The sequence below is a fragment of the Aspergillus fijiensis genome (genome assembly GCF_003184825.1).
Source record: "Aspergillus fijiensis CBS 313.89 unplaced genomic scaffold BO72scaffold_37, whole genome shotgun sequence".
Taxonomy (NCBI): Eukaryota; Fungi; Ascomycota; class Eurotiomycetes; order Eurotiales; family Aspergillaceae; genus Aspergillus; species Aspergillus fijiensis.
The window spans coordinates 66,167-83,032 of NW_024469013.1; the positions used below are offsets into that span (position 1 = coordinate 66,167).

The 16,866-nt window shown below is 54.8% G+C and overlaps 7 protein-coding genes and 1 non-coding gene across 8 annotated transcripts; 4 read left to right on the forward strand and 4 right to left on the reverse strand.

Annotated features, from left to right (window-relative positions):
* Window positions 1-348: 348 nt before the first annotated feature.
* BO72DRAFT_t187 lies at window positions 349-429 on the reverse strand. The gene has a single exon. It is a non-coding gene; the product is annotated as a tRNA-Arg (tRNA).
* A 694-nt stretch (window positions 430-1,123) lies between these two features.
* BO72DRAFT_382306 (SGNH/GDSL hydrolase family protein) lies at window positions 1,124-2,583 on the forward strand (the record flags this gene model as incomplete). The annotated part of the gene is made up of 4 exons (XM_040941470.1): window positions 1,124-1,258; window positions 1,314-1,753; window positions 1,799-1,909; window positions 1,995-2,583. The coding sequence occupies 4 exons, from the start codon at window positions 1,124-1,126 to the stop codon at window positions 2,581-2,583; spliced, it is 1,275 nt and encodes a 424-aa protein (XP_040799420.1).
* A 402-nt stretch (window positions 2,584-2,985) lies between these two features.
* On the forward strand, window positions 2,986-3,621 carry BO72DRAFT_498067 (uncharacterized protein; the record flags this gene model as incomplete). Its single annotated transcript, XM_040948740.1, has 1 exon — window positions 2,986-3,621. One exon carries the CDS (start codon window positions 2,986-2,988, stop codon window positions 3,619-3,621), a length of 636 nt encoding a protein of 211 aa, XP_040799421.1.
* A 1,704-nt stretch (window positions 3,622-5,325) lies between these two features.
* Window positions 5,326-6,345, forward strand: BO72DRAFT_513318 (2EXR domain-containing protein; the record flags this gene model as incomplete). Its single annotated transcript, XM_040949463.1, has 1 exon — window positions 5,326-6,345. The coding sequence occupies one exon, from the start codon at window positions 5,326-5,328 to the stop codon at window positions 6,343-6,345; it is 1,020 nt and encodes a 339-aa protein (XP_040799422.1).
* A 131-nt stretch (window positions 6,346-6,476) lies between these two features.
* On the reverse strand, window positions 6,477-7,859 carry BO72DRAFT_498069 (tryptophanase; the record flags this gene model as incomplete). Its single annotated transcript, XM_040948741.1, has 1 exon — window positions 6,477-7,859. One exon carries the CDS (start codon window positions 7,857-7,859, stop codon window positions 6,477-6,479), a length of 1,383 nt encoding a protein of 460 aa, XP_040799423.1.
* Window positions 7,860-9,292: 1,433 nt separating this feature from the next.
* Window positions 9,293-10,612, forward strand: BO72DRAFT_487483 (aliphatic nitrilase-like protein; the record flags this gene model as incomplete). Its single annotated transcript, XM_040947983.1, has 3 exons — window positions 9,293-9,558; window positions 9,622-10,028; window positions 10,145-10,612. The coding sequence occupies 3 exons, from the start codon at window positions 9,293-9,295 to the stop codon at window positions 10,531-10,533; spliced, it is 1,062 nt and encodes a 353-aa protein (XP_040799424.1). The 3' UTR covers window positions 10,534-10,612.
* Window positions 10,613-10,832: 220 nt separating this feature from the next.
* BO72DRAFT_513324 (Arabinanase/levansucrase/invertase) lies at window positions 10,833-12,731 on the reverse strand (the record flags this gene model as incomplete). The annotated part of the gene is made up of 2 exons (XM_040949464.1): window positions 11,035-12,731; window positions 10,833-10,972 (listed from the first exon to the last, which is right to left on the reverse strand). The coding sequence occupies exons 1-2, from the start codon at window positions 12,707-12,709 to the stop codon at window positions 10,833-10,835; spliced, it is 1,815 nt and encodes a 604-aa protein (XP_040799425.1). The 5' UTR covers window positions 12,710-12,731.
* Window positions 12,732-15,508: 2,777 nt separating this feature from the next.
* Window positions 15,509-16,794, reverse strand: BO72DRAFT_498073 (purine-nucleoside phosphorylase; the record flags this gene model as incomplete). Its single annotated transcript, XM_040948742.1, has 2 exons — window positions 15,509-16,582; window positions 16,636-16,794. 2 exons carry the CDS (start codon window positions 16,792-16,794, stop codon window positions 15,509-15,511), a joined length of 1,233 nt encoding a protein of 410 aa, XP_040799426.1.
* Between the last annotated feature and the right edge of the window lie 72 nt (window positions 16,795-16,866).

Genomic DNA, 16,866 nt, shown 5'->3' on the forward strand with positions numbered 1-16,866 from the left:
TGGGGGTGGTTGGGAACCGGCAAGGTGACTTTGGTGTCCAAGGAGAGGAGTTACCAGGAAACCCGGTTCGCCATGAAGGGAGCTTTCCAGGATTCATGGTGATGGAGCTTTTGGTTAAATCGAGTTGATTGTTTCTATGACGGTATGTGATCAGCTGCCTCGATGGCAATGGGCGATAGCCGTTGAGGGTAGCTTCTCGTCTGCAGGTAGAACATCTCCGTAGTACTGAATGAGACATTAGGAACACAAAAAGCAGATCGATGGGATGGAATAGATAGGGCTAAAGTGCCAGGTGGATGGTAGTCTGGCAATGGATCCGAGTGGATGCTGTGGGAAGCAAAAAAGGAACGACCGAGACGCGACTCGAACGCGCAACCACTGCCACATCCCTAACCGGAAGGCAGCGCGCTACCATTGCGCCACCCGGCCATTTCTATGTTCAATGCCCGCTTGCTGCTCTTCTCGTATGCCAGCTGCCAATGACGCCAATATGACAATCTAAAGCTCATTTGCAACATTACACTCTCTCTGAGCATAGTAGCAGGTAGCTTGACCCATTTCATTCCAGCCTCAAACTATATCATTTTCATGAATGGAATATTATCCCCCAATGCTTCTGTTCGACATGTCGCTTTCGAGACAAGGATTCGAGGCCCACCCACCCAGTCCATTGGAGGCAACCAGTGACAGGTTCACAATGTGGTTCGAGTCAATCTTGGGACTATGTTGCGTGAAAGACAAGGTAAGTATCGAGATAAATCCTCAGTCCTCGACAGAAGAATTTAGATTGAGAAAGTGGGTGGCCACTACTTTCTTGGTTTCGTTAATGCAGGGATGGAGCAAAGTTCAACTTCGACATCATTCCACAACTCTGCTTCAACACAGATGGGCGATCGTGTCTGCAATACCTCTCACCTACTTACATATTGCCTGAATAGGTCTTTCCTCTGTTTCCCCGCATTTTGTGAGTAATCTGCACGGATTTGGTGGAATGTCAAGCTTTCTCCCCTTTCATTTACCCATTTAGCCAGAATGCTTGATTTGGTGCCTCCGATGTATAAATATGTTACGGGCGCGGAGTGTAAGAACACCACAGCACCCCCAAAAAACAAGAAGAATCACCATGCAGATTATTGGCTATACGGCAGCAGCCGCACTCGTTTCTGGCCTTGCAGCCGCTCAGTCCTCACACTGGGTCGATATCTGGACTGCCATGCCGCAATTGACCGAGCCGGCCAATCTTCCTCCGCAGCCATTTGTAAGTGTATCCGTTACCGTTGCAGTTGCGCTTCATGCAGCTCATCCCCACAAAGAATTCCAGTTCCGCCATCTTCCTCAACACAACAATCCGACAGACCCTTCGACTCACTCATCCTGCCTCGACGATTCGTCTTCGTCTCTCGAACGCTTTTGGTGTGGACGATCTCGACGTCGCCAATGTGTCTCTTGCCCTTCCTTTGCAGAATGAGCTTGGTGCAAGCGTCATCGTTCCAGACACGGTTCAACCCATCCTGTTTGATGGTTTTGATAGCATTATCATTCCCCCTGGAAGCTTAGCTGTATCTGATCCGATTCAACTACCTTCCACCCAGCTGAATACGACAATCACGGTCGATATCTATCTCGCAGATGGTCAATCAGGCGGAGCCATCACCTCCCACCCGGGTAGTCGCACGACTTCGTGGATGCAGTTTGGGAACTCAATCGGGATAACTAACTTCACAGACCCTTCCGTAGCCAGTGTGGAGCATTGGTACTTGACTCTTTTCTGTTGAAATCTCCCACTAACGATAAGCAGGTACTTCATAAGCACTGTTGAGGCCTACCTACCAAACACCGTCAAAGCCTGCGCCCTGCTGGGCGACAGCATCACCGACGGGAGAGGCAGTGACAACAACAAGAACAACCGGTAACCCTCTTCCTCTCCATCCATGACCACACCCACACCCACAACCACAAAAATCAGGCCCACCGCCAAAACTAACCAATCCCAGATGGCCCGACCTCCTCCTCACCCGCATGCAGTCCACAGACTCCAACGCAGCCCTCTCCCAAATCCCCCTCCTCAACCAGGCCGCCGGCGGCAACCGCATCCTCCACGACAGCCTCGGCCCCTCCCTCCTCTCGCGCATCGACCGCGACGTCCTCGCCCACACCCAAGTTCACTGGGCCATCCTCTTCGAGGGTGTCAACGACATCGGCACAGCGGACACCTCGCCTACCAACCAAACCGTCACCGGTGACCGGCTCATCCGCGCCTATCGCCAGATCGTCACCCGGCTCCACGCGGTCGGGATCCCGGTCTTCGGGGCGACGATCACGCCGTTAGGGACCCCGGCGAATGCCTCGGTGGTGCAGCCGTATTCCGACCCGGAACGGGAGCGGACGCGACAGCGGGTGAACACGTTCATCCGGGAGAGTGGGTTATTTGACGCGGTGCTGGATTTCGATGCCGTGCTCAGGGATCCGGAGGATCCGGCGGTGCTGCGGGCGGAGTTTGATTCCGGGGATCATTTGCATCCGAATGTTAAGGGCTATGAGGCTCTGGCGGTGTCGGTGGATTTGGAAATTTTCTCTCGCTGAATGGGTCGACCTGTGGTGTGGGTTGATTGGGGTGTTGAATGAGTGGATGGCATGCTCCGAGAGTTAGGGCTGCCTTTGCAATCCTTTTGTGCTCGGCACCAAGAGCAGTATGCTTTTCCCGGCAGAAGTTGGCATACAATTTTTCTCATTGTTTCATGAAAGAAGGGCCTGTCCCCCTCACACCTTAACTTCAACTTCCCATCCCTTGACACAATTGATAGACGGAAGACTTCCTGCAAGTTGGATTGCCCAACCTTGCATATGCTAAACGTTTACTACAACTGAATCATTATTTCGAGGATAATAAACCCTCCAACGAGAATCTATTTAAGAATCAGAGTCAATGAATTTCTAAAAGAGTAAGCCACCCCCACCACAGCAAGCCCCAACAAATCCAGCACAATGCCATCCACACCAATCCCCCGACAAGCCACAAACCTCATAAAGAAGCCCAAGCCTCCCAGCCAGGGCCTCCCCTCCCCTTTCAAGGTTACAAAACTCCCCACCCGCAATCTCCCTGCTCCCAGTGAAAAAGCATTATCGCCCCGGTCATTCTCCAACCTCCCCGTCCGACAGAGAAATAACAGCCACCGCAATTCAACTCAGCACGCTAGCCTGAAACCCCCCCCACCCCCCCGGGGACAGAATGATCCTCCTAAGCTCAAGTCCCAGGGAGAACCAACCAGCAAAGTTTCTGTGCCCCTGCTCGTACCGTTGCAAGCACTGCGCCGCGATGCCATCGCTCTAGCAGCGATTCGCAACGAGGTTGGTCGTCCGCGACTGATCTTTGTGGTTGTTGATGGGCCGGATACGCTGGAGGGAGCGCAGCATTGGGCGGTGGACCCCGCTTATCGGCATAGGGGTAGGGCGATGATTGTTGATTGGAAATGCCCGAGGACCCACTGGACTGCTGGGGAGAGGTTGTTTGATCCTGGGGTCTATGAGGTGATCGAGCGGGCGGTCGAGTATACGATTACTAGTGGCGGTAGAGGGTTTGAGATTCGGCCGATGAGGACGAGAGCTTTGGAGTCGGGCTGATGGTCGTGGTGACTCTTTGCTTGCATGCCCAGTGTGGCCTTTTTGCGAATGCTCAGTTGAGCTTCGACCCTCATTATATTCATGCTCCCTGGTCCTTCCGGCGAAAGTTGAGGCAGATGAAGGATATTTGACCCGAGATAAGAAACCGTATACATTAGCCCATGGGGATGATAAGCCCAAGTTACTTGCCGAATGTTTTCATACTAGAGAAAATCACTTGATTTTGCCTATATACTTTACAAGACTGCATCGAGTACATGATCTGACTCTTCGGTTCACCATCGATAGACAAAGAATGTGCCCTCTAGTATATCCCAGCTGTTGTCTGGTTTCAAAATTGGTTCTTTGTCTACCAGATGGTAGCGATAATGATCGCAACAAGCGTGGGCGACGACTTCAGCTCTGTACTGTACACGCAGGAAGAGCGATAAGTGTGATCTGATTGGGTCAGTGAGAAGTATAAGCCGTCGATACACGTGACCTGTCTTTATCGCACTGGCTGAGACAACAGCATCTATTGCGAGGGACAATGGGTATTGTTCCTCTTTTGCAATAGACAAGCTCAATTGGCGACAAGCTCAGACGTGATTGATTCACCCTGTAGGGGTGAGGGCACTTTTATTATATTTATTTTTATTAACATCGCTCTGAGGGTGTGTAGCTCGGAATTAACTACTTTCCTTTCTGCTTTGGCTGGATACTGAGATATAGTCCTGGCTGCTTCTTTATTATCCCTTACCCTTGTGTAAATTCTGGCTCATAACTCAATGCCTTAAGTAAGGCTCTTGTAATTTGTATACAGTTCCCAAAAAACTTTTGGAAGAATCAGTGTGAACTGCTCCTTAATATTTGTGACCTTTGACAAATACTACCTCAGGTTCCTAACATCCATTCTAGATTAGATATGCACCACCAAACAATGTGATATCAATTTTGAAATATTCTAATATAGATCTTGGTCGCCTTGATAATCGTAATATAGATGCTTATGTAGAAACTAACTGTTGACTAAGCACTTAGTAACTGCTTCGCTTGTAAAACTTAAGTTGGCTTAAAAACACCTCTGCAATGAAGACTAAGTTAGGGTTAGAGCAAGTCACCTAAAATCTGCAAGGCAGTGGGTAGTTTTAGTAGCAGCTCACCGAATGAAATAACAAGGCCGGTCGAGATGCTTCCTGTTGGGTGAGAATTGCTTTGAATACTTTTTGCAATACATCCTTCAACAAATCGTCAGCTACGTGCACTCCATCCCCACGAAGCGCTTCTCGGCCAATTTAGACTAACGGCCCTCCGAGTCCCGATTGTAGGGTCACCTACCTACCTAGTAGTACATCCAACTATACATTATGAACCATACATTATGATTGGTCTTTTGGAAAGTATAGGATGTCCATGCACGTGATCTGTCTTTATCTTCTCCGGACAAAGGCAGTAATTGTATGGAACAATGGGCATGCATCCCCTTTGTGACGAACATGCTACATTGACAAGAATCACAGCCTACAAGCCCTTTCATCATGCACCAAGAAAAGACACATACAGAATACTTAAGCAGTCAGATTACTCTGCTTGCTGGATCTGACGCTCGATCTTCTATCATACACAGCAGTCACACCCGATCCTCACCCCACAACTCAAAGACCTACCAGCAGAATCGAAGTACCTCCACCCATACAGCCTCGATCCACTGCCCGCCAACCAACAATGTCTTCGTCGGCTTCCTTCTCCCTCTTTCCCTGTCTCCCCTTCGAGCTGCGCGACATGATCTGGAAATTCTCCCTAGGCCACATCCCTCGCTCTACCGGGGAGCTCATCGACCCAGGAAAGATCATCCTCCACCCCATCCAGCGACACCACTGGCAGGCTCGTGCTGTCGCAGAGCCGGGCCACGACCAGCACGGCGAGGAGGGCGCACTGACGACCCTCAAGGTGCGATACCCCATCCGCCACTTCCAGGTGAACCAGGAGGCTCGCGCCGCTGCAAGCGCCTATCTCACCAAGCAGGAACGACGAGGGGTCTGGCTGGAGGAGCACTCGCGTTGCGCCAACCCACGCCGCTGCGCCCTCTTCTTCGTCTGGAAGCGGAAGGCGCTCACCGCTCCGCAGGCCCTAGACGGACTGGTGGGCGATGTGCTGTTCCTGTCACTTGCGGAGTACCAGGGGTACTGCGAGTCGTCTCCGGTAGAGGGCTGCAACAGCAGCATCAGCGCCAATGGGCCCGAGCCGGAGCAGCAGCAGGTGGTGCGGTGGGGAACCAAGTGGCGGTGGAACCCTCCGGGTGGGGACATTTGGTGGTCCCAAAAGGAGCATTGTGCTAACAGATGGCCTCGAGAGTGTGATCGGCTGAGCATGGCGATGGAGGAGCCAAGGGTGGCTTTGGCGGTGCCGATGGAGCTGCTGCGGAGGGATTCGAACGCCTTGAAGAACATCCTGCGGTGGCAGGGTCTGGACACACGATCCGGGCCGCGGTTCACTGACCTCGTCCTGATTGTGAATGAGCTGCCTGACAGTGGGGACCGGATACCCGGGGAAGAGTATCTGTGCGTGGAGGTCATCGGGGATATCTCACGGGACGGGTGGAGAGAGGCCGCGGGGGATATCGGGCTCAGTTGGAAGGATTTGATGCGCATTTCGAAGGCGGAAGCGTTGGCTTGGGACTATGGTTCTTTCTATAACATTCTGGCTGTGCGGGTTGTTCCGTTGGGGTCAAGTGCTATACGGTGATATCGATTCAATTGAAGTCGTTGTCTTCCCTTTCTCCTTCAACCTTTTCTAATTCTTTTTCTTTTCTTTTCACAGGCAAGTGTCACAATTTCTGCAAAGTAGTACTTCGACTCCATGTAGGATAGCACCACCTACTCCCTCCGCTCCAACCGGACCGTAAAATGCCTCAACACCGGCTTCTCCTCCACAATCCGCAACCCGCGCGTGATCTGCGACCTGCGATGATACACCTCCACCAACGCCTGCGCCACATACTCCAGCTGCGCATCGCTATACACCCTCCTGGGCACCGCCAAGCGCACCCACTCCGTCTCCGCGAAGCGCTCCTCGCCCGTCTCCGGGTCCCGGCCCTGCAGCAACGTCCCGATCTCCACCCCGCGCACGCCACCTTCGACATACAGCTCCACCGCCAGCATCTGCGCCACATACTCCTCGCGCGGCACCTGCGGCAGGAACCTGCCCGCATCAATGAGAATCGCATGCCCGCCCACCGGCAACTGGATCGGAATCCCCGCCTCGACCAGCCGCCGCCCGAACCGCTGGACCTGCCCGATGCGCGAGCGCAGATACTCTTCGGAGGTCACCTCCTCCAACCCCACCGCCAACGCGCCCAGATCCCTCCCCGCGAGACCCCCGTACGTCCGGAACCCCTCGAACAGGATCACATACTCCAGCGCCCGGTCGCACCACTCACGGCGCCGGGTGGCCAGGAACCCGCCGATGTTGACCAGCCCGTCCTTCTTGGCGCTCATGAGCATCGCGTCCGCCAGCGCGAAGACCCGGCGGGTGATCTCCCGAATCGACATGTTTTGGTACGGGGGCTCGCGCTGCTGGATGAACCACGCGTTCTCGGCGAAGCGGGCCGCGTCGATGACGAGGGGCTTGCCGTAGCGGTCCGCGAGCTCTTTCACGGCGGTCAGGTTGGCCAGGCTGACGGGCTGCCCGCCGTTCGTGTTGCAGGTGATGGTCATCACGATGAAGGGGATGTCCGGGTGGCGGGATTCGAGGAGATCGCGCAGCTTGTTTAGATCTATGTTGCCCTTGAATGGGTTGTTGCTGTCCGTCACATCGTACGCGCCGTCGGGCAGACAGTCGACGGCGGTGGCCTTGCGGAACTCGATGTGCGCGCGCGTGGTGTCGAAGTGGGCGTTGGCCGGGACGACCTGGCCCTCGTGTACGAGGACTGAGAACAGTGCGTTCTCCGCGGCGCGGCCCTGGTGTACCGGGAGGATGTGCTCCAGGCCGAAGAGGTCTTGGACGGTGCGCTGGAGGCGGTGGAAGGAGGCCGAGCCGGCGTAGGACTCGTCGCCGGTCATGATTGCCCCCCATTGGCGGTGGCTCATTGCCCCTGTGCCGCTGTCGGTGAGGAGGTCGATAAATACCTGGTCGCTGGTGAGGGCGAAGAGGTTGAACCCTGCTTGCTCGATCCATTGTTTGCGTTGCTCGGGGGTGGAGGAGCGGATCCATTCGATGGTCTTGGTGCGCCAGGCTTCTGGGGTCGCGGTGTTGGGCATGGTTTGGGTGTTGCCTTTGATTTCTTGATGGTGGGTTGGGTTAGAGATGGGTGTTTGTGCAGTCTCTTAAATGGAAACTGTAGTCTAGAGATATGGTTTCCCACTACCTTCGACTCAACTTATATATGCCTTCTCTTGGGGAATCAAGTCGAATGATGTCTTCTGCAGTATACTTTGCAAGAACACCTTGCATCCACGAAAATGCACCTCTACAGGTTTAGAAGACTGTATGATGACTTGATTCAGGGCACGAGCATTGAGATACGGCTGCACCTCTTGTCACCTGGAGTGACCCTCCATCAGAAGCGGCTTGGCACACCTCATATCAACCGGAAATATGCAGTCTGATGATGCAACTCAGCAGGAAAATCCATTTCTAGCGTATGGTGGACTGTCGAAGCAAGATTAATTGGTGTTGAAAGCCTGATTCGGGTATCAGAGTTCTGCAACAAACCTAAAACGGGAGATTTATGCACGAGCCCGCAACCCGGGGTTCGTCAGCGGGAAATGCAGTGGCGCGGCCCGGCGGCCTTTGATTGGTTGATGGTCTTCTATAGTCTAATGTACCAGCCCAGATGTGTTGCTCGAGATCTTGAACATGCAATGCTCTGTGAGTAATGGCTGGGTTGGTGTTGAGGAATCAGTGTGGCTTGGGTTAGAGCATTTCTTCAGAATCTACCTTTTGGTTGGTGGAATCGATTGTTCTATGTAGGTCATATCCCGCATTCCATCAGGAACAAATATGCTTTACCTAGTCACCAGTCGAATCCCCAAGCATACTACATTTATTTATAACCGGTGAAATACACATTTGCGCCAGGTGCTAGCTAAAGTGGGGCAATTATTTGCACGTATAATAAGACAGAATTCAACAGTACCCCGCCATTCCACAGTGACCTTCCCCCCCTCAGAAGTCTGCCAGGTCTGACGAAGAAAAAGTCCAAATAGCAGCTACACCAAAAGGTCCCGTAGTCCAAGTGTAAGCGGGATAAGGGACGGGGCCGAGGAAGATGTTCTCCGGAGCACGGAAGGGTTATCCAGGCCACCTGATGCCTCCCTCAATATGGTACGTCCCGGAAAAATACTCAGAGACTGGTTAAGCTTATCTTAGGGCTCCACAATCCGGGAGTAAGATCAACCGGCCCTTCGGGTGACTATCAGAAGCCTCAGGTCCTAGAGCTCCCGAAATCGGCACGGGATTTGAACTGCGTGAGGGAAACATCACAAACCCCGGAAACCCCGGGATGCCGATGATCCTTATCTTGTCAGTTTACCTGGGTATCAGGGCGGTACAGATAGCAAGATATCAGGAGAAACACAATGGCAAGATCGGACAGCACCGTCAGGGAAGGGAGGAAGTATAAGTACAGATTCTATGCTGATGTATCGACAACACAACTTCCTCTACTCAACCTAACAACACCTCCTCAGAGATGAAAATGCGCGCCCTCCACCTCCTTGCCCTCAGCCTCCTCAGCACCTGTCATGCCACCGCCATCCACCAGGAAGACTACACCAACCTCACGGTAGCGGTAGTCCGCGCCCCACCGGCCAACTGGCCCCTGCCAGTGATGAACAAGAACTGGACGGACACTCCCTTCGACCTGAACGCCACCGTCGACAAAGCAGTGGACTACATCGCCGAGGCCGCCTCCAACGGCGCCAACCTGATCGTCTTCCCCGAACTCTGGTTCCCAGGGTGAGCGCCCTCTTGCCCCGATCCCCCTTCACCATTCACCACTAACCCCACGAAACCCAACAGCTACCCCAAAGGCCTCGCCAGCAACACCAGCATCACCCCCGCCCAACTCACCTCCTACCTCACCAACTCCCTGACCATCCCCAGCCCGCAATGGACCCGCCTCCTCACCGCCGCCCAGACCCACGGCATCTACATTGCCCCCGCCTTCTCCCACCGCATCGCCAACCACATCTTCATGGCCCAGGCCCTGATCTCCCCGTCCGGGGAGACACTACTCCTACGACACAAACTCCGCCCCTCCGGCGGCGAGCGCACCCTCTGGTCGGACGGGACCCTCGACGGATTGCAGGTGATTGCGACGCCGTACGGTCGCTGGGGCCTGCTAGAGTGCTGGGAGCACTTCCACCCCTCGATGACGTTTAATGTCCAGGCGCAGAGGGAGACGTTGCATATCGCTTCGTGGCCTTGTTAGTTTCTCCCCTTTCCCTGTCCGTTTGCTAGATGAACCTCAGCGCTGGCTAGATTGAGCTTATTTTACATGCTGGTGCTACGCAACCCCCAACTAACAAGTGCATGGACTTAGATATGCCCGACGCAAACACCCCGGGAGCAGAGTACTGGGAATCGAACGAGATCAATGTCGCTGCGGCGCGGACGTACGCGGTCAACGCCGGGGCGCCGCTGGCGATGGCGGCGGTGGGGAATGCCAGGCTTCTGAGCGCGGAGGGCTTGGATGAGGTGGTTGTTGGGGCGGGGGTGTCGTTTGAGGAGGTGCCGATGGTGTATGCTTCGTTCAACACGACGGGGCTGGCGGGGACGCTGCCGTATGATACTGAGGGGGAGCAGTCGTGGGGGACGTTGGGGCAGATCGTGCGGGGGTTTCCGGGGTATATTCCTAAGGTGGTTGGGGATTTCGTGGCGAGGAGGTTTGTGGATGTTGTGGGGTTGGTGCAGGAGTTGAGGTCGAATTGAGTCGGAGACAGGAGAGGGGCTATTTTTGGTCTTTGTTGGTTGGTTGTAGGATACTGGGTTTGCTTTTAGGGCTCTTTTGGGTGGTTTTCGGTTGCTCCTGTCCACTTAGTTCTATTAGATGGGTGGAGGGGGAAGAAGGCGTGGACCACGAGATCAGGGCTACGATTTGCTGATGACTTTGACTGAGTACGTCCGTCGTGAGAGTCACTGAAGGGAAGCTGATGAACGATTCTAACATAATGACTCGTCATAAGGCTATCTTCCTCGGACGATCCAGTTTCGTATGACGCGCCACTGGTCTAGCACCCTTCATCTCCTGCAGGAATGAATTCCCCATAGTCAATCTCTTGTGCCTCTCCAAAATACCCCCATCGACTGATATACGCCTCCATCGCATGCAGTCCGCCATTGGTCGTCGCATAAACCCCGAGTAAGGCCCCTATACGGTGGACCACGTCAGTCAATAGCCACAAAGCAGAATCATAAGAACGATTAACCCACCAGTTCCCGCCCCATCCCCACTGATGACTGTAGTATTCACCACCCCCAGCACCAATCCCTCATTCGATTTCCCCTTCTGTGCCGCACTGAATGCAAAATGCGTCGTATTCACCGTGTGAATGGCAAGCCTCACCGAATCTCCCCTATCCCAGCTGTCCGGAACCTTCACCACCACCGTCTCAGGTACACGGCCCGCAAATCCCGTCTTCCCCGACACCGTCGTCCGCAAGCGCAGATACAACCCTGTTGCATTTCCCTTCGCTGCAGCTCCTGCTTCCACCCCATAAAACACCCCAAAGTCAACATGCTGCCCCTGATTCAAGAACGCGGTGACGCCGACCTCATCCTCCTGCTCGGACCCGGTAGCGAAACCCAGCATGACATCCACCTCGAACCGGAACAACGAATGCGTCTGCCTCCGCGCCACAAACGTCAACCCATCCGTAGCCCGAAACCCCTCGTCGCCCGTCAAGTTGGCCCGACTGGCCGCCAACCGCAACACATTCGGTCTCTCAGGCGGACTAACCACATAATCCCACGGCCGGACGGGCGCGCGCCAGAACACCCACTCCGCCGGCAAGGTACTCCCCGGCTTGAACTCCACCACCTCACGGGCATCACCCACAAACCCCAGGGCCTGCCCCAGCCCCCCACAACTCACCGACGGCAACGGCCCCTCCATTCGCCCGGCCACCCTCCCCCCAGCAACGGGCCACCCGCCCTCCTCCCACCGGACCGGAAACAGCACCGTCTCGCGGCCCATGGGATACACACTGGCATTGTACAAGCGCGGCCCGCCGCGCGTCGCCAACGCCACCCCCCACCAGTTCCCGTGCGCGTCCACAAACAAGTCCGCATGCCCGACCGTCTGGAAATACGCGTCCGTGCGCGCGTTACTCACGAGGGGGTTGCGGGGACTCGCCTCCCAGCTGCCGCTGCCACCCGCCAAGTCGCGGGACCGAGCGAGCGTGGCCGCGTGGTGGAGCTGCGTGCCCCCCTCCGCGATCAACAGGTAGTACCACCCGTCCTTCCAGTACAGATGGGGCCCCTCGGGACTGCTGGCCCCGGTGCCGTTCCACAAGGGGAACGGGGGGCTTGCGGCGCCGGTGGCGAGATCGACGATCGAGGCGCGGATGGGCGAGCCGGAGTAGGCCATGACCGTCGTGCCGTCGGCGTCGATGAAGAAATCCGGGTCGATGGCGCCCGTCGGGTTCGCGATGGGCAGGGGGTCCGACCAGGCGGTGCGGTTGTAGGGGTCGGTCGTGGTGAAGAGGAGGAACTGCGGGGTGCTGGGGGAGTCGGAGTCGAGCCAGCTGGTCAGGAGGTAGAAGGTGTCATTGTGCAGGCGTAAGGTCGAGGCGAAGAGGCCGAGCGTCTGTTGGTTGGTGTCGTCGCGCAGGGCGGGGAGCTGGCTGGCGCGGTGGACGGCGGCGCTGACCTGCGTCCAGTGCTGGAGGTCCTGGCTGGCGTAGATCGGGCAGCCTGGGAAGGTCAGGAAGGAGGAAGTCGTGCAGAAAAAGGTGTTGTTGTGGGAGGGGGAGAACAGGCAGCTTGGGTCGGAGTGCCAGCCGGGCAGGATGGGGTTGGTGTATGGGTGGTGTTGGGTGTGCGGGGGTGCATTGGTGCTGAGCGCGGCGGTGAAGAGGAGGGAGGAGAGGAGAATCCAGCGCGGCATTTTGACGCTGGAGTCGATTGAGTTATCTGATGCTGAAACAGGGTGGGATTCACTTGGTATGGCATGTACATGCTTTGTAGTTATGCTCAACGTCCAGTACCACTCGGATTTCCCGAATGTGGGGCCGAGACCCCCTCAATCCCCGCATTTGGGGGATGGATGGTCTTTGCAGCGTGAGCAAAACTACCCATTCTTACAGCTTCAACAGCCTGATTTCAACAGCATGCATATGAGACCAGGTTACGCTCGCGTACCTCAAGATGAAGCCGACTTCCGCGCCTTAAAGTAAGCCTAACCACCACAAACTCGGTCCACGCCGGGTAAACAACACCGGGCGAACCTCGCGCCCTAATCAGCCTATATATGAGTTCAACGTCTGGGCGTGGTCATCATCCACCAGTAATGGGTATTTCGGCACGTCGAAGCGGCAGTACGTGTAGATCACTGAGGGTTCATCTTTGGCTGAGTGCCAGGTAAAGCTCTAAAACGCATTACATACCGAGATTGTGGGGTGGAAGCCAGTGTAAAGCCTGCGCTTTGAATCCTTCTCCGTATCCATACAATGTCTGCTTTGCATTGGGGTTGCCACCGTCTAAGGGAGAATTCATGCAAGGATCAGGGCTCGGAAGGAGGGAAAACGGACTCAGCGGCATCGCGGTAGCTACCCCATCCCTCGCAGATCTCGCGGATCTCAAAGCGCTCGAGAGCCTCCTTGTCGAGATCAGTGCCCTTGGCGTTGTTGCGAAGGGCGCTCGTGGCGTAGGTGCCTTCTTTCGGAGGCGTGACGGGGTATCGGTCAAAAACCATAGGAAGAATCCGTGAATAAGCAGGTAGACATACTGAGTGCTGGAGAGTGTTGCTGTGAGGACTGACCTGTAGAAGCCGAGGGACGGCGCCTTAGATATACAACTCAGATCTTCAAAGTACGGCCCGTCGGGTCACTTGACGTTAGCATTCTTCTTCCGGCTTTCTACATGACCGTGGATCTCGCGAATGATTTGAGGCATAAAAGTTAACTAGATACTTGCCGAGGTCGGCAGCACCGGAAGCTCTAAAATTATGGACTGTTTCTTGGTTCTATCTCTCGATTATATCATTTTCACTTTTCGAGAGCATCCGGCTACGAATCAACTACAGTATGACCATGCCTTAGTAGCAGCATTGACGTAGCTCTTTACTGTCGCGGCTGTTAGACCCAACATTTTTTGTCGATTGTAGCTTCTTTGTGAAGTTGGGCTGTCCATGGACCAGCAGCTAGTGATCCCCTTGCGTACCTACGAAAGATCCACTTAGAAACATTGTAGGTACTCTGTAGACCCTCGCTCTGTACGGGGTTTTCGGCAGTTCTTGGGCTCTGAATGTGCCGCTTCCAGCCGTTTGACTCGATACGCTCTCTACTTTGCCCATGACTTGACCCGATAGACTGAAAGAGCCCAGATCAGCTGGTCAGTTGTGAGAATCATCTAGTCAGCGGTCAGAAACGTTGACCAGTGCAATGGTATTTGACCCGGGGAACCGGCACACATCTTGTGTACAGTACATACAGGGTAAACAGGCTCAATGATCGGTTGATTATCTAATGTTGACAGTCACCGTCTACCAAGTACGGAGTACTCATACTTGTTCCGTCACATGCGTCGTGTAGACCAAACCAAGATTCTACGGGCCTACAACCTCTGATGGCATAAAACCTTTTCATCCTGTCTGGACTTCGGTATGATGCCAGACATTACAAAGCTATAACAAACGAAGCTGGTGGCTGTATGTACAACAGAGCCTTGGTTCCAAGTCGATGACTCCTGCTATCCGAGCCAGCGAACCACGGAAATAAGTCGGCACAAGGCCTCATACACCCTCAGAGACTCTATTATCCCACTAGACACTCTATTCGACCACATAAATGTAGATAATGGAGAGAGATCTCACTCTGCTTACAATTACAAGTATAGTCCTGCAGGACGGGAAGTGCCGTGCCTACAGATGTAGAAAGAAGCCTGGGCTAACCCGAGCCGTGCTCTCTGACCCATGGTCACAACCTAAGCAACCCTGATCTCATTGTCAAATCCGTAGTCTCTTTACCACGATCGAAACTGGCCCCAGGACGTCTGATTTGACATGATTGGGATCCGGCAGAAAACATTCACCTGTCGATCGATTCGATTGGTCTCGGGTCAAATCCAATCCAACGATCAGACTCCACTAATAGTACTATTTGCAGCCACCGTCTTGATATTATGTGATCCCTTACGTGCATCTAGACAGCAGCTATTTCTGTTCTACTGAGAAATGTCGCTTTGGGCGACTTCCAGTTGTCCTTTAGCTTCTGGACCGGTGCTTTGTCAAATTGCACCGGAGAATAATTGTACTGGAGGACGGTGCTTGATAGAGGACCTCAGAATTGGAGTTCCAAGCAGTTGGTGATCGTGACCGAGAGATAAAGTGGAGAGGTTGGGCGGTACTGGGGTAATATAAAGGTAATACATGGCTCCTTTTCCTTAGCGAGGGCTACATTGGAAATCGATGGAGGGAGACATATACTCTTCCAGATGGCGAGAACTACTTTGGATATTTTTTGTTTCGCATTTACGATTACCTGCATGTTATCTTTTGTTTCGCGCGGAGAGCTAATTCCTCCTACACCGAATCATCTCGACAGCTAGCCTTCTCTTACCCAGAGTAAGGATTGATCGAAGATAGTCAAATGAACAAACATTGATCTCATACAAACTAACGTGTAATATTATATTGTTCTAATCTATCATTACATCCGCACACATGATCGTAAACATTTCTAGGTCTTTACAAACGGACAAAGCGCTTGCCCATGCTGCGCTTCTTGAGGATGGCGCCGGCCTCCTCGAGGGCCTGGGCACGGCCCGGACCGTAGTCGGGGGTAGCACCGAGGGTGCCGAAGATGTCGCCGAGGTAGTTGCGGGGCTTGATGCCGGAGGCGAAGGTGCTGTTCCAGTTCGCCAGGATACCCTCAACGATCTTGATACCGGCGTTGTACAGGTTCTCGACGGCGGGCTCGAAGGCACCCTGAGTGGAGTAGAGCAGGTTGTAGCGGGCGGTCTCGCCGGGGTAGGGGCGGTCGAAGTCCGAGGCGGTGCGCATGACGATGATGCGGGAGAAGTCGGTGAGGTTGTGCTTCGAGGCACGGACGAGGGCCTCCAGGGTGGCGTTGTCCTCCTGAGCGGTGGTGCAGTACTCACCGGTGCCGTTGGTCCAGATCTTGGTGGTGTTGTCGAAGGCCTCGCCTAGCAGGCGGCCGCTGAAGTAGACGTCGCTGGTGGTCACGTCGCACAGGCGGACGGAGGGGCCCTGGGTGCCGGCCTGGTAGAGGCCGTCCTCGGTGGCGTACTTGGCGCGGTAGGCCTTGGCATCGTCGCTGTCAGCCAGGGTGGCGTTGCGGGCGAAGCCGGCAGCGATCTTGCGCAGCTCGTCGTTCACCTCGAACACCTCCGTGCCGTAGATGCTGGTGGGGTACTGGTCGGCGTAGTAGCCGCCCTGGGGGAAGTAACCCGTGGTGGCGTTGGCAGGCATCTCGCGCATGTCAATCTCGTACTGCAGAGCCACCTGGATGGCAAAGCGGGCGAAGGTCACATCGCAGATGCTCGCGCGCTCGGGGTTGACGCCGGCAATACCGGCGACGAGGAAGTAGGTCTTGGTCAGATCGAACATGGGGTTGAAGACGACCGACGCGACGGTGATGGCAGCGTTGATCTCGGATTCACCAGTGATGAGCTGGCAGATGGTGTAGTCCGCCGTGCAGTGGACATCGGGGAAGGCGGGAGAAGCGCCAGGGATGGTGATGTTGTGAGCCAACAGATCGAACTCGGGGATACCCCACCAGATCTCGGCCTCGGGCGCGAACTGCAGGCTTTGTGAGCTTGGGGTCATGCTGGGCTAGAGATTGCTGGGCTTACCATCGAAACGATGAACACCTTAGGGGTGATCTTGGCCGGCGTGTGGCTCACGGCAACATCGCGGGGCTGCTGCACAGGAACAGAGCGAGCCGTAGCCAGGGAAGACAAGCAGCTGCCGGCGAGCAGGAGGCCCGTGGTGACGGATTGGAGGAGCTGCATCTTGTGCGCGTTTGGAAATGTGAGAGAGCACACTTTCTTCCCAGTGAAAGGTCGCGCGACAGCTCTTATATA